The 24457-nt window shown below is 38.0% G+C and overlaps 1 protein-coding gene across 5 annotated transcripts in view; it reads right to left on the reverse strand.

Moving 5' to 3' along the window:
• Window positions 1–24457, reverse strand: part of LOC309451289 (transducin-like enhancer protein 1) — an 83665-nt gene that overhangs the window by 13557 nt on the left and 45651 nt on the right. For all 5 annotated transcript variants that reach the window (XM_082074880.1, XM_082074879.1, XM_082074881.1 and 2 more), the window contains 8 exons: window positions 19173–19289; window positions 16014–16067; window positions 14407–14559; window positions 13479–13623; window positions 12589–12779; window positions 11180–11256; window positions 2404–2653; window positions 454–701 (listed from right to left, as the gene is read on the reverse strand). In XM_082074880.1, coding sequence (XP_081931006.1) covers window positions 454–701; window positions 2404–2653; window positions 11180–11256; window positions 12589–12779; window positions 13479–13623; window positions 14407–14559; window positions 16014–16067; window positions 19173–19289 — 1235 coding nt within the window. The remainder of the gene's footprint in view (window positions 1–453; window positions 702–2403; window positions 2654–11179; window positions 11257–12588; window positions 12780–13478; window positions 13624–14406; window positions 14560–16013; window positions 16068–19172; window positions 19290–24457) is intronic.

Genomic DNA, 24457 nt, shown 5'->3' on the forward strand with positions numbered 1-24457 from the left:
AACTGCTTTTGTAAGATTCATTTTGTTACTTTTCATCGCTAAATAAGAACTGAAAATTCTCTTTATCACTTAACAAGGCTTAAGACAAAGGAAAATAACAAACCTCAAAGAGTTCCCTAACAGGCACGTTCATTCTACATCAATCACAAACCAGCAGAAACGTTGCTTGTAGAAATCTGCAGACAAATCCCAACTGACTGAAACCAACAGGAACTTTAACAGTGATTTCAGTAGGTTATGGACCAGCGCTTAGGGCCTGGAAGCGCACCTTTCAAGACAAGGTTGAAACTACCAAAATTAGTTTCTGCCCAACCCGGGTGCGAACTGGAGTCCTTGGATAAGAAATACAATTTACTTTGCTGTCATGAATTACTATTCAGGGAGATACATGTTTACGTAGATACCCAAAGAGTAATTTCTATTAAAGTCTTCTGTTAACAAGTAATGACTCACCTGACCAGTGTCTGATTGTGCAGATCCCACACTGCGATGTTCCCATCACTGCAGCAGGAAAAGCAAACCTTGGAATCAGGGCTGATGGCCAGAGCGTAGCAGGCAGGGGCTGAGGATGTCAGCTCTGCTTTTATACGAGGAGTTGGTGCTGCCAGGTCCCATATGGATAATGTGCTGGCTTCCCCGCCAACTATTAGGGTACAGCCATCAGGCAGCAATTTACATGAGCGGATGTAGTTATCTCTGTTCTGTACAACACAAATCACCTCAGTTATGTTAATACATGCCTGCTAATAATGACCACCAATATGATTCTGACTGCATCCAAGTTTTAAAACAGTAGGCTATTTTTTCCACTATCAAAGTACTGAAGAGGAACCAACAGATCTTAGAAGGTTTCAAACGCCTACAACTCATCACTAACCGGAGACTGCAGCTGCAGAAATTAAACCGCAGACTCCTGTTGCCACAGTCTACTCTGTTCTAAACTTGACGAATGCTAAGTCTTCTAAGTCATTACATAAAAACAGAGCCAAAGAAAGCTTGCATTTCTGCAAATGCACTCCATCAGCTAAGGTCACCCAAAATAGAAATATTAAAGCAAATGACCTTTCACTTGGCATTTAGGCAACCTTATATGAAAATGCAGTTCAAGGACCATGCCTTTCAGGTTTTGGAGTTTTTTTCAAATACTATTTTGCAATCACCATTTTAAAGTTAAAATATTAAGTACTCCCATACTGGTCCTTCACATTTGTGATACTATTGCTGATTGTGAGGTTCTACAGGGGATTTAGAGGTGGAAAATATTTCAGCCTTATTACAAGCTTGACCCCTTAAGTGTATTGGATGTGCATTTCTCTATAACAGCCGCCAAATTAACATGGTAACAGTTGTTTAGGAAACGGAGGGTTAAGGTCTGTAACTCAAAACATAGAAAAAAATGCTGTAGGAAGTATTAAACAGCATTACTACTACTAACTTTCTTTTTCTTTTCGTTTTTTTAATTGAGAGCAAAGAAGCAGTTAGTAGTGCAGTGGAAATGTTGGCTTACTTAGTCGGCCATTACTGCTCCACAACTAAAATGAAGGCAGCTGGAACTGTGCATCCAGACACATACCTTCCACAGAACAGAATACATATTCAACCATACTTTTACTACTAGACAACATAAGGGTAGCAGTAAATAAAGGGTAAAGTGTAAACAAACAAAAAGCCACACCAAACAAAAAAATCCACCACATCTAATTGGATCAACACTGAAGCTAGCATTTCAGAATGTGTATCACTGTGCTTTACAATATTAAACCTTCTCAGTTAACAGTTCACAAATTTCTATGCTGCTTCTAATATGAGCCATTAACTTTTTTGATTTAGCTTTTCAGCTACCTATACTACCACACTCAGTCCCTTTTATATCCTGCAGACATCTAAACAACCAACCAAAATGTATTAGTTGTGGATCACCAACAAAAAGCATAGCGAGACTTAAAGCGATCCTGGTACCCTGTCATATTCTTTCATTATGTGGTTGCTACACTCTTACAAAAAAAAGAGGTTATTGCTCCTGTTTTGAGTGAAACCCCTATGAAGGTTCTGTGCAGTCCTGCATAATCCAGGCCACATTCCTTCTAAATCGATGCACTAAAATGACTAACATGAGCAAAAGGAAAAATAAGAGAAAAAAAAAAAATCAGGTACACTCTATACTCAGAAATCTTATCTGTTATTTCACCCTTAGTGACAATATATATCCCTAAACAAACAAGCACTCTTCTCTGTAACTTGACCTGTTTTGTGTTAAAAAAACCCAGCAAAATATGTAACACAGGAAAACAGAACTGCCTGCTATTTCCTTGTAATATGAACAAAATCCAGACAAAGACAGCTATTTCCTTATTGAGTCTCCAAGGAGAAGCTACCCTTGTGAAAAAGTTCCTGTTCACCTACCAGGCAGTCCAGCTGAGAGACAGGGCTCTTGTTGCCAGGCTGGCTGATGTCCCAGACTTTGACGCAGCCCTTCCCACCCGTGTACACGTGTCTCGTGGGGTTGCTGATGGTAACTGCACACACCACTTCTCCATGGTTCAGAGTATTGATCTGACGGGCATGGCGAGGGATTCCTGGACCGATGAGGGCATCAGGAGGGAAAGGAACCGGCTGCATCTGACCATCTGCAGTAACGTGAAAGGAGTACGCTCTTTTGGGGAAGGGAAAGGAGAGAAAAAATAAATCAGCCAGTTACAGTACTATAACAGAAGAAAAAAGTTACTTTATTTGATTTCTTTGCTAATCTTTGTCTCATAAAAATCAGAGCTACAGTTCCAAGTAACACAGGCGCATGAAACCTCAGAGGTAGACAAGAATTCACAATAGATATTTTCAGCTTGCCTCACCTGAAGTAGTCATGCAGTGGTGAATAATGTTAAATTCTACCCTTAACTCTAGGGACAAAGGTCATGCCTGCTATCCCTCAGCCACCTTGCTAATAAAAAAACCCAAAAAAAATCTTCTAGCCATGGTTTCTAGCCAATATGTCCAAGTCTAAGTACCACAAGCCTTGCAGCAGCAACCCCTCATCAGGCACTACTCTTTCAGACTTCTTCCATGAGGGCAGCACCTGTTGCCTTGCTGTAGCACTAGCCAAAGTTGAAATTTTGCTCCATTTCTGCACCCCATCTTTAACATCAACACCAGCTGTACTCACATGCCTCTCTTTCCAGCTGGTAACTAGTGCTTTAAACAGAAACTTTTTCACAGTGAGGGTGACAGAGCACTGGAACAGGCTGCCCAGGGGGGTTGTGGAGTCTCCTGCTCTGGAGGCATTCAAGACCTGCCTGGACTCCTTCCTGTGTAATCTCATCTAGGTGTTCCTGCTCTGGCAGGGGGATTGGGCTAGATGATCTTTCAGATCTGACATTCTGTGATTCTGTGAAAATAGAAACCTGCAAAGTGGTTGCACACACCTTTCAGCAGAAAGCTGATACCATCTTCTCATAATTATGTTTTCCTGAATAAGTACTTTGGAACAGCTGAAAGGTTTAGTTTCACATGTAGTTTTGGTACTTCTGTAACACCCTTTACTTGTATTCAGTGCATGACTTCCAGTATACAGAAACCGAGAGTTGAGGAAGTGAATCCCAGTACTAAATAAAAGCACTCCTCCTCGGTGAAAGTACACAAAATTATTTATTCGTGTTTACTGTACCGTTTAAAGCCAGCTCTACACAAAGATGAGGGCACAAGTAGCAGCTAAAAAAGGTTTTCAGGGGGGTTCTTACTTTGTTTTAAATAATAATGAAATTACTACTGCAAAAGGCTGCTTTTTGTCATACTGGTGAACTCCTTTTTTGCTTCTTCTGTTTTAAGCACATCCATAGCTCACATTTTTTATGCTGTTGTTACATTAACAGCACTCTTCAAGAGGCCAAAGTGGATTAGAAAATGGTGAGACATAAGCATCCTTTTTTACTAATGAGCTACCTTTTCCCTACTGATACCCTTCTTTATCTAATATAGTTTTGTGTTCAGAATTGCCCTTTTCCAAATGTACCTTTTTCCTCAGAAATCCCCAGTCACTGTAGTCCAAGTATTTGTATTGCATTCCTCTTCCAAGAACACAACAATCGATAATTCAATTTAATCTTCTGTTGTGAGCTCTGAGGTAGTATTTTCGAAGTATTTTATTGCATGTTTCCAAGTATTGCACAGTTTGAAATAACGGAACAAGCAAGACACATTGAACCTAACAGGCATCACAAAACAAGTGAATATGCCCAGAAGCAGAGCACGAGATATTCCTTTAAAACCCAGTGACAAATTTGAGGGCAGAAAGAATTCTACAGTTCTTTCATACAGAAGGTAGCAGTGGAAACAGTCACCTCATGCAATACCAGCACTTTCACAGAAGGGAAGGTTAAAAACTGTTTAACAGTAACTGCTATTTAACAAAGAAGAAATTAATAGCGCATGTATACGCAACTCCCGTACCTCAGTACTTCATTCACTTCAGGGTTGGACATGCAAATTGAAATGGTGGATGAGTGAGTGGAAAAAAAAAATTTAAAAAATAATTTTAAAAATTGTCGGTATGGAAATGTCAGGAATAGGAAATGCAAGGTAAGAAAAGAAGTGCAAAGTTTACTCCTTTACATGCATACAAGATGCACAGCATATCAAATGTATTTCTTCCCATTAGACCCTTTCTTTTTTTTGTATGAAGAATTACAGTAATGATACAGGCTTAACTAGAAATCTGTACCATTTCTGTGAAGAGGAGTAGAGACAGGACTGTCCCAAAGCAGTTATTCACTAAACAAATGAGACACAGGATGGGAGGAGAAGCAGAAGAGGAGCGCCAATCAGACTGCTTGAGGCTGAACAACTGCTCAGGTTCAGGTACAGAATCCAACTATAGAGTCATAGCACTTAAGAGGCTGAAAAGCTGCATACCATCCCAGGCTCTAGATCAAAGTCAGTTGCAGAACATTTGTTAGCAATAAGAGTACACAGAAATGCACAACTTTGAAGTCTCAGCCTGCCCTTGCTTTTATCATGGACAGAAGAAAAACAATTAAGCAGGTATTAAGCAATTTTTTCCAGCATGTTTAAGATGAATAATCCACTTGTGCATGATTATTTTTTAATGGAAGGTTACAGCATAAATGTTCTGTTCAATTCGAAATACCTAAATAATTGGTGTTTTGAAATGCTTCTGTGCACACACACAGCTTCTCAGTTCTTGCTGACATGGGTGGGAGGAACACAATAGGAACATTTTTCAAGTGCTTCATGCATACTATAGAATTATGATTACTCTTCTGCTCTGAAATGCCAGAGACTTATGCAGTGTACTCTTAATCACATAGAATTTTACCAGTATGCCCATGTTTAAAGTACAGTTATACAGATCATAAGAGTAGTCTCTTTTTTTTATCATCATGAGCACGCATTTGCTCCCAAGACTGGTTGGTCAAGACTCAGGGTGGCTGAGTTTGAGTGCCACAGACCAGTGACAGTTTCCTACAAGCCAAGACAGCTTTTTCTACAGGGCAAGTTACCAGCAATCCACTGTGTAAGGACATGGCTATCCATTGCTAAAGCCCTCTGCCCCTGCCAAGACAAGCTCACAAAAAAGTAAATGGTGCTGTTTGCTCAAAGATGTGTGGCAGGTCATGCTAACATCACTGCTGTCAGCATATTTATGTGGTCTAGTAACTTGTATCTACTAGGTATTATGGTATAAATTTTCATTAGGTATACCTTCTACTTTGAAAAAACTTCCATCATCTATGTGACTAACACTCCCTAGACAATAAAAGCTCATCTCCAAAAGAACATAGTACTGGAGACAGCAGTGCAAATGGCACGCAGCCACTGGCTGCTCAGTCGTTGTTGTCCTTGACTACCTCTCCATCAGGTCACCATGACAGAGGGCCTACTCTGCTCCATCTAGGGAAGACTGTGCTGCCAGTGCTACACCTACAGAGCTGCAGGTACACTTGCATGCGATTAAGAAATGACACTAGATATATTCACAGACCTGAATTCTCAAAATTGGCAAGCATTTTGGCTATTCAGCCTTAAAAAAGTAAATATTACATAAAAGTTGGTATCTTGAGTTCTCTAAATCTCAAGGTATTTCTTGACAGGCATTCCTTACCCACCCATCTTTCTCCTCAATAAATTGCTATTGACATCTTAATTCCATAACACTGCAAAATGTAATGTGCATTTTTGTCCTTTTGACATGATCTTTTAGAATGGACAGTATACACTAGAAACTGCTGTTCAGCTTCACAATAATGAGTTTTCTGTCTCACCCATATCATTCTGCCCCTATGAAATGACTGTGTTTTATGATTATCCATCTTCAGCCAAATGACTGTTGGCATTAAAATAGCCCTTCCTCATGTTGGGCTAACAGCCACAGTGAACAGAGAAACCATTCTTGTACAATGCAGCTATAATTTAACATAAAACAAGCTAGTATATATCAACTAATATGTAAATATAAACTTGTAATTAATTGCATATTATGAAAAGAATAGTTGCAAGACAAACTTACATGCCTTTTATTTCGGAAAAAGTTCTGAGAAACAGTATACTGCCACGATTATATTCTTTCTGAATAACAGAAATATTCTTCTGATCTATTGTATCCAAAAACTTTCCTCCTCTCTGTCAAAGCAGAACTGAGAACCTGCAGAGTTCCTATACATTACAACGCAGTAGGTAATACTAATACAACCCAGTGTCTCAGTTTAAATCTGGTAATTATGGCCCTCTAACTTCCAAATAAGTATAAAATAAGTAAGCATCATCTGACCTGCTGAGGAGCATTCAGAACAGTTTTCTCCCCTTCGAGGAAATATTTAAGAGAGCAGGCCTCCACATCAATTCACTACTCAACAAATCAACTAAACTACCTGCCAGCTACTCTAAGTATTCAGATTGACATAATGCATGTAATTCCTGCCTACTTAAAGCACCATGTCTTACAAAAAAACCACTTCCACGTCATCCCTCCAATTTAAACAGAATTCTTTAACTAGCACAAAAATCCCCCAACTACAAAACATGAAAGCAGACATTTCCTTCTATTGATGACTGCATTTTACTTTCTGCTCTTCTTTGTACTCATGCTTATTTTCAGCTATACTTATCACAACAAACAGTGAATATCTGAGTATGGTGTTTCATTATATAGGACAAAATGCCAAGAAATATGGATAAAGGTATAGAAATATTTGTACAGAAACAACAAAATCTTTAACTTCATATATATCATGACATAATTCTATCCAGAGGTACAAGTGGGAAAAAAAAAAAAAACAAAACACCTTGTTATTCTAGAACATAGTAAAATTAGCTTTCCTTTAAAATATTCCTTATTGTATATTCATTGAACAACTGAAGATCAGGAGAATTGAAATCTCTTTAATTTTTGCCTTGGGCAATTCCAGAACAGCACACTATTCCTCTTCAAAAACACAAAGTCAGCTCATTCCTAGGAGATGAAAGAGTTAACATTTATTAATACCACGTGAAATTCCCTATTCCTACTACAATGAGAAACGTGTATTTTCAGCTCTTTCTGGTCTCCATGTATAACATCTTGTGCTTCGTTTAAAATCACATTTGAAAAAAATACTGAGAAATGCATTTGCCTTAATGCTGCCATTAATTCACAATTGTAGACAACAGGAAAGCAATACTATGGACAAAAATCTTACCACTGAGCTTGAAAATCTGTGTTCAGTGCACAATCCAATTATTAGAAGGTATGGTTCACATCAAGGAGAAATTCACAACAATGTTAATTTAGCAACTATGAAAGACTAAAAGCTAAATAAGTACCTCGCTAGAAAGGTTATGCAAAGCAAAAAGCATGATCACAGCAACACACCAAGAACTAATAGTTCAAAATGACAGAGTGCAAGACTCAGCCACCACAGATCCATGTCCAAAACTAGTACTGATTTCCCACCCAAACCTAAGACAAAGTTAATTATTGATTAGGTGATGATTCAAGGCAATCTAGAAGGAAAAAACACACACCTCCCCAAAAAACCTAAAACAAAACCAAGAGCTGCTAAGAAAATAATCTACTGATGGGAATCAACTTTGAAACCAATAATATGACAATTTATTTTATACACATTCATACACACATATGGATAAAATCCTTGTCTATAAAATCAATTTCTGAACTACAAACAGCTAAAGAGAAAAAAAATAACTAATAACAGGTCACACGTATGTACACCAAAATATCAAACATGAAAAACCTGAAAAGCCTAACGAAATTAAAAAAAAAGTAAGCAAACAAACGTAACCCAAAGCAAAAAAAAAATCCTAAACCCACCAAAACCAAACCTGCTACCAAATGCAAAGACTAGCTCATTTGTAAAATTAAGAAACTGATGAAGACACCGATTTTCTAGATTGCTACCCAGTCACCTAACTACATCTGTACCACCACTAACAAGATTAGACTCTGCAAAGAGGAAATCTGAAGGATTCACATCCAGATACAGAAAAACATGGTAGTAAAAACTTATATTTAATCAAGTTACAAAACAAGGCAAGCAAAAGACAAGCTTTACAGACAACGGTCCCTTGATAAAAGCACCTAGACAAGTAGGAGTGGGGTCTTCAGAGGCTACTTACTTTTCTACCACTCTAGTCATTAAGAGATACACACTGGTTAAAGAAAACTGGGTGCTATCATAAATGTCATTCCTTCGGAAAGAAAATTTTCTCTTGAAAGCAGGGCAGGGTGAGAAAAAGTCCCACTATAAACACTGATAAAAATGTGCAGTCGTGAGCATACACATATGGCCGGGTATTCAACAGTTCAGTTTAAAAATTCTCTGTACCACTTGCAACAAGACTCAGACTAAAGCTCCACATCTCATAAAACAAACCTTAACTGCACTCTAGGAAAAGGCCAATTTTGAAAAGAAACCAGGAATACTCCACTAGTTTGCACAATTACACAACCCATGTACTTCGTACCAAATATATAGGAGACTTTACTAATCTAGGTAAGAGATACTCAGAGATACTGCTGGTAGCAGACAGCATCTAGCTAGCTGTAGCCAACCAAGACTAAAACAAGAGGTCGTTCTAAAGCTGTCAGTGGAAAGATAACAGATCAGTTTATGAAATTTTAGGTTTGCCTCGCAATAAAGATAAGCAAAGAAGTCACTTCAGAGGAAATGACTGGCTCAGTCAAGCAACATGACCACAAAAAAAAAAAACTATGACAAAACACACCAAGTCAAGTGGAGAGTAGGGAGAATGTATTGTAGTAGGTGATCTACGAAGCAGTGTGAGTAAAGTGGTGAAAACACCAAATAAAAATATTTTTAAAAAGAAAACCACACAGACTGTAATTTAGCTATGAAATACCAGGATACTAAGTACAGCAGCATACCTGCACTGCTTTTGTGCCTTGAATAGCACAACAACTAGAACTCAGACACAGAAGATTTCTGACTGAACAAAAACAGGTTTTCATAGCTTATAATATGAAATATTGCCAGGCATTACTGATTTACTAAGTCATTGAAAGCTTATAAGTATACCTTTTTAAGAGTAAAAACTTAGAGCCACTGGAGTATGCAATCTCCAAAAATACGTTATATAAGTAATCCAAATTCTACTAAAGTCAGCAAGGATGAATCTGACCATTAATAAAATAATTTTGAGAACAAAGCCTGTTCCTTACTGTACTAAATTTAAATATGCCACCATCTGATATATATAACACCATCTCACCGAGCCCCCACTTTGGTAATTTTGTCAACATACCACCAACTTTTCTCTAAGTAAATCCAAGATTTAACACATTTCTCACACTGCCAACAGACAGTTAGCTCTCTTCTCAGAAGTGTGGTGGATAACAAGGAAAATACATTCAGGATGGCTTTCCTAACAAAAGTCTGATGCTTTCCTACTGTTATGGAAAAAGAGTAGAAGAAAATACATACTTTTTTTCCTGTAACCTGATGTACTTTCAAGGACATTTGCATGACTAACATTACAATGTATGACCAGCTACTACCAGGAGTTCAAAATGAAGGCAAACAGAAATATGCGTGTACGTAACTTCCACCACAGTAAGTCTTACAACTTAGACAGTATCCTAACAGTAATAGCTTCTGAGTTTTTTGAAGCTGCCAAAGGAAAAATTAAACCATGACAGACTGGCAAAGAAGAAAGTATGCACAAGGAACACACAGCACAGGAAGTGCAGTGTTGAGTTTCAAAATTATCTAAGTACCTATCAGATAAAGTAGTACAACTACATAGTTGTAACTGCAAATTTTTGTTGCAAGCGTAAAGGGACAAAGAAGAGGGTCTAACAGAGTGTCAAAAAAATCTGTTACAATTATGTCTGTCCCACTCTCCCCAAGAAAAAAGATTAGTCAAATTTGCAGTCCATGCTCTGTTTGTGCCTACATAGACTGGTTGTCCACACATACTTAAAAACTCCCAAAGACAAATTGCTGAAAAATTTGACGTATGCTGTTTTGGTGAACTTATTTTATTATAACATCAATAAGCCACAGCATCATATTAGTATTTTATTTAACCACCTCTTCATCAATAATTAAAAATTTGAAATAAGAAGAACTTGTTTTGAAAGTTATCCTACATCTATGCACCACCTGCTGTGCAACTGCTTCATCATCCTTCTGCTCTTCAGCTGCACACTCGCAAAAAAACATTTCGCAAAGCCTGCTCAATTACACAAGGTATGCATCAGTTGCTAAAGAAACTGCTTCAGATACCCACCGTCATCAAGAGCTGCAGACTCTCAGGCCTGGTGCCAGACAAGGTGTCTGCGCGTTTACATGAGACATTTATGCTCAGTATAGTACAAAGTTTAGTTTCAGTATGTTTTTATCTTACACATTTTACCACTGTCTCCTAGTTTGTATAGTGCCCTAAACGTCCCCCAGAGAGGAGGAAATAAAAAGCATTAAAGTATACCTTCAGCAGCTTTTCCTTGAAATAGGTATATGTACAACTATTTGGGGATATAACAACTACCATCTGAGAATTCATATACTGCATCTCTTACTAGCAGAAGTCTAAAACAATCTCTTGGGAACAACCAGACACTATTGCCTTTGGAATTCTTGTTCACTGACACAAGATAACTTTATTCTCTCTAGATGTTGCAGATGCTACCAAAATGTTAAAAGTTACTTACGGTTTTCCCCCAGGAATCCCTGCTAGATTTGGAGGGATTCCAGGTACTCTCATGTGAGGAGGAGGATCAAACCCAACCTGACAACGAAAAATGAATTAATCTCACACTTTCAGTTTCTCATTCAGCAAACCCCTTTTCCTCACCCCCAAGATATCAGGCATTTAACCAAAACGTGGCTTTTACCCACAGTATTAGGTAAATGCGTGTCATTTTGCAGGAGAGGTGGAAACAACATGTTTTCTTTGGTCGTGCTTTGGCTAGAAGTATTTGTATGTGAATAGAAAACCAATAATGCATATCGTGCATTCACACCACTAAGCATAACACAAATAACCCCTGTGTTAGCACAGAGCAGGCCCTGGAGTGAGTCCATGGCACGTTGGGGTGTAGGCACACCAGCACTCCCCAGCTCTGCAACAGCCAGCCCGCACCCACCCGGGCACGGCGCTGTGACAGGCAGCAGCTTCAGGCCCCAGCCAACATCTCTGCTGGGCTCCACGCCGCACCATGTGGGCACGTCAGCAGACAGATCTCTCATGCGGCTACACCACAGGGTGCCTTTCCACTAAACTTTTATATCCTCAACAAATATTTATGTCAAACAATTCAAATGGAAATTCTGGCCTAAACAGCCTGAGTTTTAGTTCTGAAGACTACACCTGAGTTAAAATTTTTCATGCTTGAAGGAGTGCATTTGTGATTTAGAATTGCCACGTTTTCATATAAAAGCCCTGTTTACCAGTTTGAAAAAAGTAGCCGTATCTACAATAATGAGACGATGACAATGTTAAGTCCAATCTTGCAAATACACAAGCAGGTAAGTCTATCTACGCGTAAAGCTGCCATCAAGCTTATGTTTGCAGAATCAGGCCTCTAGGTTTTTCTGCTCAACAGCAACTGTAACTACTATGCTCCACTTACTATACCCACAACAACAACTATTCTTAACAATCCTTATGACAGAGGTCCAAGATATGTACCAACCAACATAGAGACACAGATAAAAAGACTTGTGTATGTTTCAAGATTAATTTGTTGTGTCTATGCAGAACACAAATCTGGTTCAGTAAGAGAAAAGCAGATGTTGACAGCACCAATGAAATGTTTTGTACCTACCACAGCCTACTTTTTAATTTAAAGCATACAATCATTTTTTGGCATTTATTAATCAGTGAAAGCACTGATGAAGGTAAAGAAAAAAGGAAACATTCATAAATACACCAAGATTCTTTGCTTTCAAGGTGCAAATGTGTTTCTCCAGCCACACAGCAAAGTGAAACGCACAGTGAAGCTGTCAAGCCTCTGGCGCTGCTGTAACTTGGGAATTTGACAGTGCTAAATGAAGCATGTAGCTCTTCTCAGTGAACCACAACTCACGCGACTGAGATTGCATGCAACGTATGGCCTACCATAGGAGACCTTCCATAGGCAACCACAGCAGCTGCAGCAGCAGCAGCACTCATCTGGGGTGACATATTGTGCAGACTGGCATAGGCTGCCCCTGGACTGGTTAATTCTCCATTCATGCCAGCATGAGGTACCATTCCAAATGGAGCAGGGTACGGTCCTGGAACTGCCAATGGTGTCCGCAAACCTGCAGCTGCAAAATAAAGAAGTAAAGTAGTTCTATTTTTATATTCCTGCATACAGGGAAGAAAACAACCCCTTTTGTCCCCTACAATACCTAATCTTCCCACATACTGCCAAGAAACACTGCCATAATTTATCACTACCACCACCTCTTTTCACTCAGTGTAAATAAGTTCTACTGAAGTCTGAACTTGCTGATTACTTCTAACAATCTCTTCTAGAATTACCTATTTCCATTTCTGTAATATTTCCCTGTTTACATTAATCTCTCCTTTGCCAAATTAAGCACTAAAGCTGACAGACCTGGTTTACACAGCTCATGTCTGAAGCAACTGTGCTGAATAGCAAAAGTAAACTTCCCCCTGCATTTGTCAAGATTTACACTGCAGCAAATATTAGTAGCTTCAGACAAAGAGCCAGAGAAGAGATTGCATTCAGAAGAAGTGCCAGAAATTTCTGAGAAGTCTTTTTATACTGTTTTCAGTCCCTGGGTTATTTGTGTAGAAAAAAAAAAAAAAAAGTAAACAAAGAAGGATAAGAGATAGAAAGGTATTCAAACTCTTGATAATCCAAACATCTGCTTCTCATCAAGCCCTCTCCTGATATCAAGAACAAAGCAATACATTTAGTTAACATTCACATAGAACCATACATGTAAAAAAAAAGATTAATTTTTGGAACCATAAAAACACGTGAGGTAATGCATTACCAGCTTGGTTAACCAGAGGGTCCATTGTTGGAGGCTTGCCAAGGCCTGGACGAAGTCCTGGAGTTGCGCTAGTGCCTGGGGTTGGCACATCACTTCGAGGAGTTGGTGTGCTGGATTTCAGAACAGGCGTGCTGGCTTTTTCATGCTGGTATCATTAAACAAATTAAATGAGTATTATTTTTAATCCAGGCCATATTATACAATTTATCACAACAGCAGCTGGGATGCTGGGCACCTACTACTTAGTCCCTCAGCCAGTTTTCATAAATCCATGCAACGCTGACAACATTAACTTGTGAAAGAGAAATGCTGACCTTTTTGATTGCTGCCAAAATTAAAATAAGAAATGAAACGTAAAAAGTTATTTTTCCTTCTTCCATTGGCATGAAAAAAAAAAATTCCTGAACTTATTTCTCTTCAGGACAATAGAGTATGCATCACCAAATCATTTTAGCTTGAAATCCTTACTGTCTCAGTTATTACTGGACACAGTAAGTCTAAGTAGAAAAACAAAGTATCACCATAGTTAACAGTATAAAAAAATTGTGACACAGAAGCTACGGAGAATCTGACCAAAATATTATTGATACTTCAGGAAAAGTTTTCAAAGAGTAACAGCTTATTCAGAAGTTTAACAAAAGCCTGGAAAACTCCTTAGTCACTATATACAGACTGTGTTAATCCATAAAACTACTGCTCAAGAAAGAACAAATAATGCTAAAGTGATTCTTGAACTATGTAATAAATTTGCAACTCATTTGACAGAAGTGCAGAAAACATAAGAAATCAAAATGAAGCAGGAAATATTGCTGAGTAAGGAAGCAGAATAATACTGTAAAGGCCTGGAAAAACAGCAGTTGCAGGAAAATGGAGAGTGAGACTTTACAAGAAAGAAGATCACTTATCCGGACAACAGGCAGCTACCCACCAGACTCATTTCTTTGGATTTTAGGGAAGTGGAACTTCCTGAAGAGGCTGTAGATGCTGGACTGCTAGAGGCATCTTTCTTCAGCAGGCGGTTTTTATCTATACCGTTTTCACGTGGTGAATGAGTGGGACTTGCCCTTGGAGAGGAAGGATCCTAAAACAATGAGAAGGGAGGAACAGCACAGAAATGTGTCATGGGTTAGTACATAACCACCACTAAGAAGTCTATGGGGAAAAAAACTAGAAGAATTTAAGCAGTAAGTTCAAATGACAGGACATTTTGTTATCTCTATAGAAAAAAAAAAGCTGAAATCCCTCCACATCAATTTAGAGACATAAAAGCATATAGTAAGCAATCTGGTTTCATTTTACACTATATGTAGTCATAAAAGGTTTCCAAGCATAGAGCTTCAAATCTAAGTATACCCAAATACAAACTAAAGCAAGCATAGATGACGTGATAAGATCAAGAAAGACCGAAAGGAACTGCACTAAGTTTACACTGTTCTCTACACACTGCTAGTGACAACAAACATTTCAATAATCTATTTTAGGCCACACAAACCTTGTTCAACTTTGTCTTCAGAAGAAGAGATAAAGATGCATGCTTTATATGCTGTAATATCTGCCACTTCCTTCTAAATATCATCTGCAAATGCCTCACTACTTAAATCTACAACAAAGACAGAAATCACCTCTCAGGTGGTTATCTTTCTCTCTTCCAGAGCACTGTTTGTGTTTACTTTAACATGAAATAGCCAGCCCAGCAAGCTACAATGCCATCAGAGCTCCAGGTCCTCAATGCTCCTCTGGCTCATGAGAACAGCAGCAAGGAGGAAGCGGTCCTCACAGGAGGGCACTAACTCCACAGATAGATGATTGAGCAGTTTCACTGTAAGCAGGGCTTCTGAAAGGATTACTAAAGTCCTTAATTGGATATCCATTTTTCTACTTGGCTGACATCATTTGGGCACTTCAAGCTGCTGAAGACACTTCTCTGTCAGATTCTCTCCCTGTGCTTTTCACAGAGCAGCAGAATCTCACTACCATATTCAGGCTTCCTAAACCTCTTTGTTGTATGAAATAAAAAATGAAGGAAAGGGAAGGATGTTCCTTTCACCTTCATGCCACCGCCAAACCTCTGACTTTAGCTGACTTCATTCTAAAAACTAAACATTTCTGGAAAATGCTGTATTTAACACAGCATGTTAAAATACTACTAAGGTACCAAAAATCTTTTTAATAATACTCCTGCTATTAAATCCAAGGTCAGGTATTGACTTCCTTTTTCATTTGAAGACAGTAGTTTGAGAACCTTTGCCCTCTTCCTGCCTCTCACCACAACTGTCACCACTACAGAGCAGCTGAGAACTGTCAGAACATAACTGCTGAGAGAACAGACCTGGACAAAGCAGTAGAAGGAAAAGCTGACAAGGCATCCAGATAAAGCTCAGAGGAAGACATAGTAACTGAGGTACTAACAAAAAAGGAGAAGTTGTGAATATTTTAACATATCCACACAGAAGATTCTTTTTCTTCTAGCATCTAAATGCAGTTTTCCTTAACTTTTGGGCAAACATCAAGACTACAAAAATGAAAAAAAGTTACCTCATTGGATACATCTACAACCAAGTTATCGTCACTCTTGTCCCCATCACTGTCCTATTAAAAATAAATAAATATCGTGTTCATTTCAATTAGTACATTAAGAGCCCAGAGAGAAAGACTACACATCTACTCAGACATACTTTTTCCTAAACAAAAAGCAAACCATCTTTCAGTACGTATGAGCAATACGGTAAACAATGAAAACAGGAACACAACACCTTATTTCTGCTTCAATAATAAAACCCAAATAAGACAGAAATAGTTGAAAGGTGGTGGTCTCACCAACAGTGCAAGACGGTCAAAGACTCCTCCCTATTACCATCGTAAACAGTGTTATTACTACTCCTTAACACAAACTCATTCTGTTCATGTGCTAATATATTACATGTTAATCTTATTGAAATTACTGCTTTGCATACCTAAAAAACTCAGTAAGTTGCAGAAAGCTTTTAGGCATTTGTTTAATGAATCAACTTCCTCAAAGTAGTAGAACAACTTTTGTTCTTTTACAGAAAGGAAAATTTTGAAATGGAAAGTTCTGGGGAAGAAAAAGCTTCAGAAATGACAAGGCATTTCAACATTTTATGCCTAAAAAAACCCAAAAACATAATACTTTGACATTCCCAAACTGAAATGTTTTATTGTGGCTTGTCAAGCTTCATTTTCATTGTTTCACATAAATCTGTGTTCACCTGAGCTGTTCTAGTGCCTCCTGATAGATGTTACACAAGTGCCTCCTGGTCCCTATCTCCAAAATGGGCTGGGATGTCCCAGTAGACACATGCTATGGTACACAGTGGTCTAGTAATTTCCACAGAGGAATGTGATGGTTCAACCAGAAGATGAGTCTTAACTCCAGAAAAAAAAAAAAAAAAGTGAACAACAAAACTTAAAATTTTCATGTGGGCAAGTTTGATATTTCCAAAACCAGTACTTTAATGTAAAAAGTTTCTAAGCAAACAAATCAGCTATACAAGATTGCTCAAACTGTCCTCTATCTCTTGCTTTCAGTGTCTGGGCTATCACACTTAACACTGGCAGAGGAAGTAGAACACCAGTTCCTTCTTCTCAGTCCAGGCCATAAATATTTCAAAAAACCCCTGGAAAACCCAAACATGTACTTTCAACCCTTTCCTTCTTCTTTAGCAGCTGAATATTGCTGCAAGAAACATTGCAAACATAGTGGGGAACCCAGAGTGTCACTGAAGACAGAATGGTGGCTCAATCTGCCACTCAGAAAGCTGTCCAACCACAGGGTGCAAAAGGAGAAGGAACTGGAAAGCTTCAGCTTGGGTTATCCGCCGCCCCTTGACAAGTATGAAGCACCCAGAAGGCAAGAATTGGTTTCCATATTTGCGTACGTGGGAACACAGTAAGTGGGACAGTTGTTCAACAGAAATGCCACCCCTGAGGAGGGCAAAAATAGCTGCCAAGCAATGATTAAGTGCACTCCACTGCCTTTCTCATCTTGGGAAATGGAAATTTACTGGGAGTATCAAAGGCATCTCTTATAGGGACTTTCAGTATCAGAAAATTCTGCTCACTCACAATCTCACAGGTTGAGACTATACAGATTCTAACATGAAAATCACTCAGAAGACAAAAAGAAAAAAAAAAAAAAAAAGCATTTTGCATCTTATTTCCAAAAGCAACAATTCCTAAAACTCATTTATCTCCCTTCTGATGAATGCAGTACTTCCTTGTCCCTCATAGGGCCTCACTTAAAACAAGCTCAAAAGCAGCAGCTCTGTGTTTGCAGAATCAGGAAACCTTTAAAAAGAAAGATCATCTTCCAGATTAGAATAAATCTGGAACTTTCAAATATCCTTATTTTGCTCAATTCTTTATTTTGATACTGCTTTTATCTGTAAAATCCATTTCAAGGAAATAGCAAAGAGATCCACATGTTTAAAATGTGGATTAAAGCAAACTGCTTCTACAATGCAATAATATTAATTTTTTTTCCAGTAGAAATACAAGGAAAAAAAAAAGCAAAATAAGTTTTTTTTCTATTTTTTTTTAACTTAAATAAGAAATGTAGCTTAAGAATGCTTAATCTTCAAACATTTAAAATGAAAAATTCCCATAGAATATAAAACCCTCAAAGTTGAGGGAATAAGATAGGGAGGTTTGCCAAACCCTTATGTATTCAAAATGTGATTATTAGAAAGTGGTGGGAATACAACTTGCAAAACTGTAATAGTACTACAATGCCACAGTGTGCAGAAAGGGGAAAGTAGCCTCATCTACTCTTAATAGTTCCAGGCTATCCAATAGCTGCTCAGAGATACTCTAGGTCCAAGGGGAGAAATTTCCCTAACAAACAGTGGGGAAATAAAGTGATTTTCTCTTGGATTTCAGTAACCAGGAAGTAATTAGTGATAGGCTTTGTAGAAACTAGACAATCTGCCACACTATTGCTGCCTAGAGTAATATTTTCTGTTAGATTTAAGTTCTGCTTCTCAGTACTCTTTCACAGCAGTACTAGTGTCTAAAGCCTGTTTAAGTATCATTCTGTGATTTGATTGAGAATTTAGACTTGAAGCTGAAAGCCTATGTGAACCTTTTCAGGTTCATGTACCCCACACTATTGTAAGGAAGGGCCTCTTCGAAACCAAGTAGCCAGCAAGCTAGGTAAAGATGCAGAACACAAACTGTGAACTTTTCTTATTTCAGTTGCGTTCTGCTGAAACTGCCTTATCAACCAAAAGCAAACTTTAATGAGCTGGCACAGCCTCTTCAGATACGCAATTTGCAATGGTAATTATTACCCAAGGTGGTAGCAGCTAGTATCAAAAAAAATGTACTAAAGCCCCTCAAATCAACAAAATCTTCCATTTCAAACCAACCTGCAGGTTTTAGAGCAGTCCAGAAAGGATCTCTTGCTTGGACTCTGAGAAATGCCCCAGAATACCTGTGAACCCCAAACAGCTACTCCTAGCTCATTATTCCCCGTTGAAGAGTATTACTTGGCAATAGCCCAAACTATCGAGTCACTACTCTTCCCACAATGGTAATATGGTCTCCCTGGCACATATATTCATGTACTACATCAGCCTCTGGAAACATCCTGCCTTGTTCTTCATAGCTCTTTTACTCCTTACATCAGAACAGTATGTGCAAATAAATTAATCATTTCTTCGACTCAGATCTGCTTACATAGTGACTGGAATCCTTATCATCCACCTTTCTCTTTTTGATGTCATTGGTATATTCAGGGCCATTCCTGCGTTTATCTGTGCTTCGCAGACTGTCTGGGACCAACAGAGAATTACTCTGCAAAGACAAAAAACAAGGTTAATCAAAAATTCTTTTCAAGATTCCTTTACATATGCTTAAAAACTCAAATTGGATATGATAGATGCTTCAGAAATGTGATACCTACATAGTCTTTCATTCCATTTAATTCAACCCAAAGTCCTCCAGGCAAACATGTACAGCTTCATACATTCTAAGAAGCTCAGCTTTTCGTTGTTCAACTTCTCAAAAGTTTAGTTCACTTGTCAGTCATCATCTATTTAACTAGTTAATCCAACTGAATATATTGTTCAGGAGAAGCAGAATTACTGTTTATTCATGAGCACATAACAATGATTTTTTTTTTTTTAAATATACAGATCTCATATAATAAAAGAGACTTACTAAATATAATCTGAATGATGGCTCACCTCAGACCATCATAAACAGTTGAGGTTTTGGTATGTCTAGGCCTGCAGGCATGGATAGATATATGGCAATGTGCCTTTAACTCTTAAAATAACAAATATTGAGCAAATAAAGTTATGCAGTACTCATTTGTGAGCTGCTGTAATCTCCAGTTGGATGCCTTCAACAAATGTATGGCAAACAAAGATCAGATATTTTACTTCCAGCATAACATTCACGACTAGTGTAAAATTAAGGCTAAAGTGTTGTTTAATAAGACTTGGTCTGAAAAACTGAGGCACACACACACAAAAGACTTATCTTTTCCTCAAACTACACGGACTGCTTTCATTCATGCTAAGTTATGCTAAGTACAAACTGTTGACTCAAAGAGAAAGGCATTTTAGACACTTTTCAGTCACATGACAATTTGACATGCCCATGATTCCCATCTCCGCTCCAGCTAAAGCATTAAAACAATGTTACAATGAGTTCTTTTAAGTGCAGGATTAGCATATGCAAGAGGGCAATTTGTTCAGTGATGTGTTAATGCTGTGAACAATACTGAAAGAGTTGAGAAAAAAAATCTCATTTCACAAAGACCTGGTAAGCTTAGTTCCTAAAAGCCAAGTACATGCTTACATAAATAAATATATGCTCACATAAAGATATAAGTAAATACGTATTTACACAGATACACATATCTCTCACAAGGTAACAGCCTAATACTGACAGATATATACAATGATATAAGTGTACGCCCTCAAAGGAAATACTTAGATCTACCCTAGAGCCAGAGATATTTACTCTTAATACAACTCAAACATATACTAATAGCCAGTGAACTGTGCATCAAATGGCTTCCCGTTTAAAACTTGAGGACAGCAGGCTAGTTTTGCAGAGACGTTAATGTTTAGTCCCAAGGAGAGGGAAAACAAAACAGGGTACATAAGGCAATCTGAATCCTCTTTTTCCTACTTCAGAAGCTGCACTTTAAAGGCAACCCTAAGCTCTTTTATTCATGACTATTCAAGCTAAATAAATGCCAAGGGACTTACATAAAGCATACAGGAGGGTCTAATGAAATTCTGTAAAAAGGAGCTCAAAATAACGTCTTTACAACAATGTTTTGCAGCTAAAAGGTGGGCTTGTTGGATCACTGAACTAATTGCCTTGACAAATAGTCTGTATTTAACCCCTTATCTACTCCCAGATGCACACAAACTCAGGGATTCACTAGTGTGAAAAGCATTAAAACCCATCTTCTAAATTTTAATATTGAATCCATCATGTCTGTAGCAATAGAAACATATTAAGAAGCAAGCTGTAAATTCAAACTTGAGCAGGGATTCATGCTTTACAAATGTCTTTTCTTAAGGAGGAAAGTCTTTTAGTTAGGAGATACTTCCCTTAACAAAAATCATTAAACTATTTTACTTCTGAAGAGTTTAGAATGGAACGATGAAGGCAAATGTAGTAGAGTGAATAAATGCAGTTTCTCATTTTAAATTACCAAAACTATGCACAAATAATGGAAAGGTGGCAAAGGGGCAGTGGCTGGGAAAAATTTAGCAACCCTGCTATTTGAAGTTACTACACAAAAGTGTACGGAACAGCCCACAAATTCTGGCATCAAATGCATGTAACTACAAAGGCCAATATTTTTTTCTGGTTTAATGTAAAGTCTACCTAGAGAATGCTGTCAATATTCTGTACAGTTTGTATTATGGAATTTAAATACTGTGAAGCATAGGTAAGAACTCCTATGTACACCTAGCTCCCACTGTCTCCTAAATGCCAAACAAACACTATTACATCTCCTCAAAAGACTGATGGCTTACTTATGTTAAAATACAATTACAACAATAGAGTCCTCACAAGCCTGTTCTGCAAAATATTCCCCTCTATAGTCATATTTACGCTGCCCTTCTCTGACTTACCACATCCATTAAATCCCTGTTCTCTGAAATCACACTTTCCATGCTAAAAGCTGTAAAGCAGCTTTTTTCACAATAAATCCACTAGCAGTTGCAAATAGGAACATGCCGTTACTCCGGCAAAATTTAACAGCAAACTCAATAATTATAAACTTGCTGTTTTCTTTCTCTTAGTAGTTCAAGGAAGTTCTAACAATTGTGACTGAAATCAGGTAAAACATAACTTTTGATGAAAACCAGTTTGCTACTGTAACCTACTACCATAAGATTATATTCAACAATATGAAAATATGCATATCTTAAAGTAACAAAGGAAATACAAACAAGAACTGGGAAAGAGAAGATCATATGTGCTTTGGGCTATTGACACTTCTTACCCACTTAATGTTAAGGTTCAGGGAACAGTGAGAACAGCCTACTAAAAGCGACCTTTCTTCATTTCATCTCCGGTACAGTTTATATTTGTTATATGTTCACTACCAAGCATAGGGTTAGCTAGCAGACAGCAGCAACAGCTTCACAATTATAGAGTTCTCCTTATCTTCTCTTAAAAAAAAAAAAAATTAGTTCTTCTACCACGCCTACTAACATCTGATTTGTTTGCATAATAGGACACTTATTTTAGCTATAATATTTACATAATTTTCAATAATGCTATAGAAATTTTCAGCTGGGATTGATCTTCAATAACAACATTTGTACAAAAAGGGAAAAAAAGATATCATTTTGTCTTAATTTCAGCAGACTAGACACAATTGAGGATAAACCTTGCTTTCATACTAGGAGTTCAATTTATTAGGGATTACCAATGCAATATCTGTAAATCATGACTCTCAGATCAGAATGGTCAAATCAATTTTATGTAAATGTTTTATTTTTGTCCCAATAATTCCATATTTATTCACATTAATCCCTTCTTCAAATAAGACCCGAAAGAAGACAAAAAGCCTACCGTAGCACTACATCCTGTAAGAGTTACCACACTGGATAAGGGCTGTGTGACAGGAAACTGAGGATCATAAAGCGGTCTTGTTGCCAGCAAAAGTTAAACACTGAAACCACCAGCAGCAAATTTGAAAGTAAAACCTAGTAATGACACACAGAGAAAAGGTAGGTTCCCTATTAGGAGGATAACACTCGCTATTCAAATGTGGTTCCTCAAGGGCCCTGCAGTTCCCCATTGGAACTGCTTCCAAACCACAACTACGTGTGCCAGCAGTACAGGCTCAGCGCCCACTGTATCTCACTTAGCCCCAGTTATCATACAGCACAGACACCCCCCTAGAACATCCAGAACCAACAATTAACTTTATACTGATCATTACAGCAATTAAATAACAGTATTTACGTGACATCTGTACTCATGGTTCAACTACACCTGGTCTCAACTAAGAACTTCTCTAGTGCTGGGCTCCTTATCCCTCCCAGTCCCCTTTCCCCAAGGACGTGCACACAGACACTTGCTCTGTGCTTGGCCATTCACTGTCTCTGCACATCCAAACCAACTGCACTCACCTGCCATCAGAGCCTGTCATTACAGCTCCAGACCTGGGCTTGCCCATATTAAGCAGCGCCGCTGTGTTTATTTAACCTTACACCAGACCTGTGCTGCTGCACCACACCCAAGTGTTATCTACAGATACCAGTTCTTAGACAGTAACAAACGTACTCCCTTGTCGAATAGGCAAAACAGGGTCAAGTCTAACAGCTACAGCCACAACATCAGTTACTCAGCAGTCCCACTGCCCCTAGTTGGGACTCTCTGATAGGACTATAGTGGACATCTGAAGAGGGACTAGCGGTTAACCATCACCCAGCAAGGCATGAGATTGCACTCAAAGTTATTTAAATCAAGAATCTTTAACTTCCATTTGTTGAATATGCTTCTTACAAACACGCATCAGCAACCCGAAAGTTGACTTACAAAGTCAGTAGAGTTCGTTTTAAATTGCCAGTGACTGAAAGCTACTGACTTCACCCCCTTTTCACCCACAATTTTAAGTTATATTTATACTAGTATGTTAGAAACAATGAAATCTAGAAGCCTAAATGGATTTGAATCACTCTCCACATTGATTCCATTATCAGGAGATATTAACAGAGAGTAAGACTTCTGTTGATTTCAGTATTTTCTAGCTGATGTTTGTGAGAATCAGGGTATCCATAAAAATTTGTACCAGAACACCCCAATCCTCTTATTCTTTGCCATCAGCCTCATGCTGCTTTCTATTAGTTACAAACTAAACTGCAACGTGTCATCCTACATCTCTTCTGTATGAAAAATTTCTGCTGAAACTAATTGGCAGTTTGCATCCATGAAGACTGTAAGATTTGACTTACTTCTAAGTTGACAGAGCCAATAAAAATAAAAGATATAACTCACTAAATAAATTTGCATTTTTAGATTACAAGCTATATAATGGAAAATAAACACTATTCACAAAGGCCAAGATGCATACATGTGCTACACTGACGAGTACCCTACATTTTCATGTAACTCCTTTTTTGATTTTTCTCCCTTATTTAGAAGAATTAAAATACTAAATGAAAACAGCTTGCACATATCAACCAAAAAGCAGCATCCAAATGTGCATGCTCCATTCCTCCAAGACTGGGAGAGGAGGAAGAGGACAGAGAGCTAGAGACACTGAAAATTCTTATCTTTAAGAAAAGAGCATTTGCTTTGCAAAACAAGAGCAGCATTTATGCTTAACAATGTAGGTTAAAAAAAAAATCTTACAAAATGTATGACTACTTCGTAAGTCTAAGAAAACAAGTTCAGTATTTTCATGAGGACAAAAGACAAACACCAGCTTTAATGTAAACTGCAAGTCAGATTTCACTGTCTACAAATTATTACTG

Source organism: Streptopelia decaocto, assembly GCF_964273445.1.
Source record: "Streptopelia decaocto genome assembly, chromosome: Z".
Taxonomy (NCBI): domain Eukaryota; kingdom Metazoa; phylum Chordata; class Aves; order Columbiformes; family Columbidae; genus Streptopelia; species Streptopelia decaocto.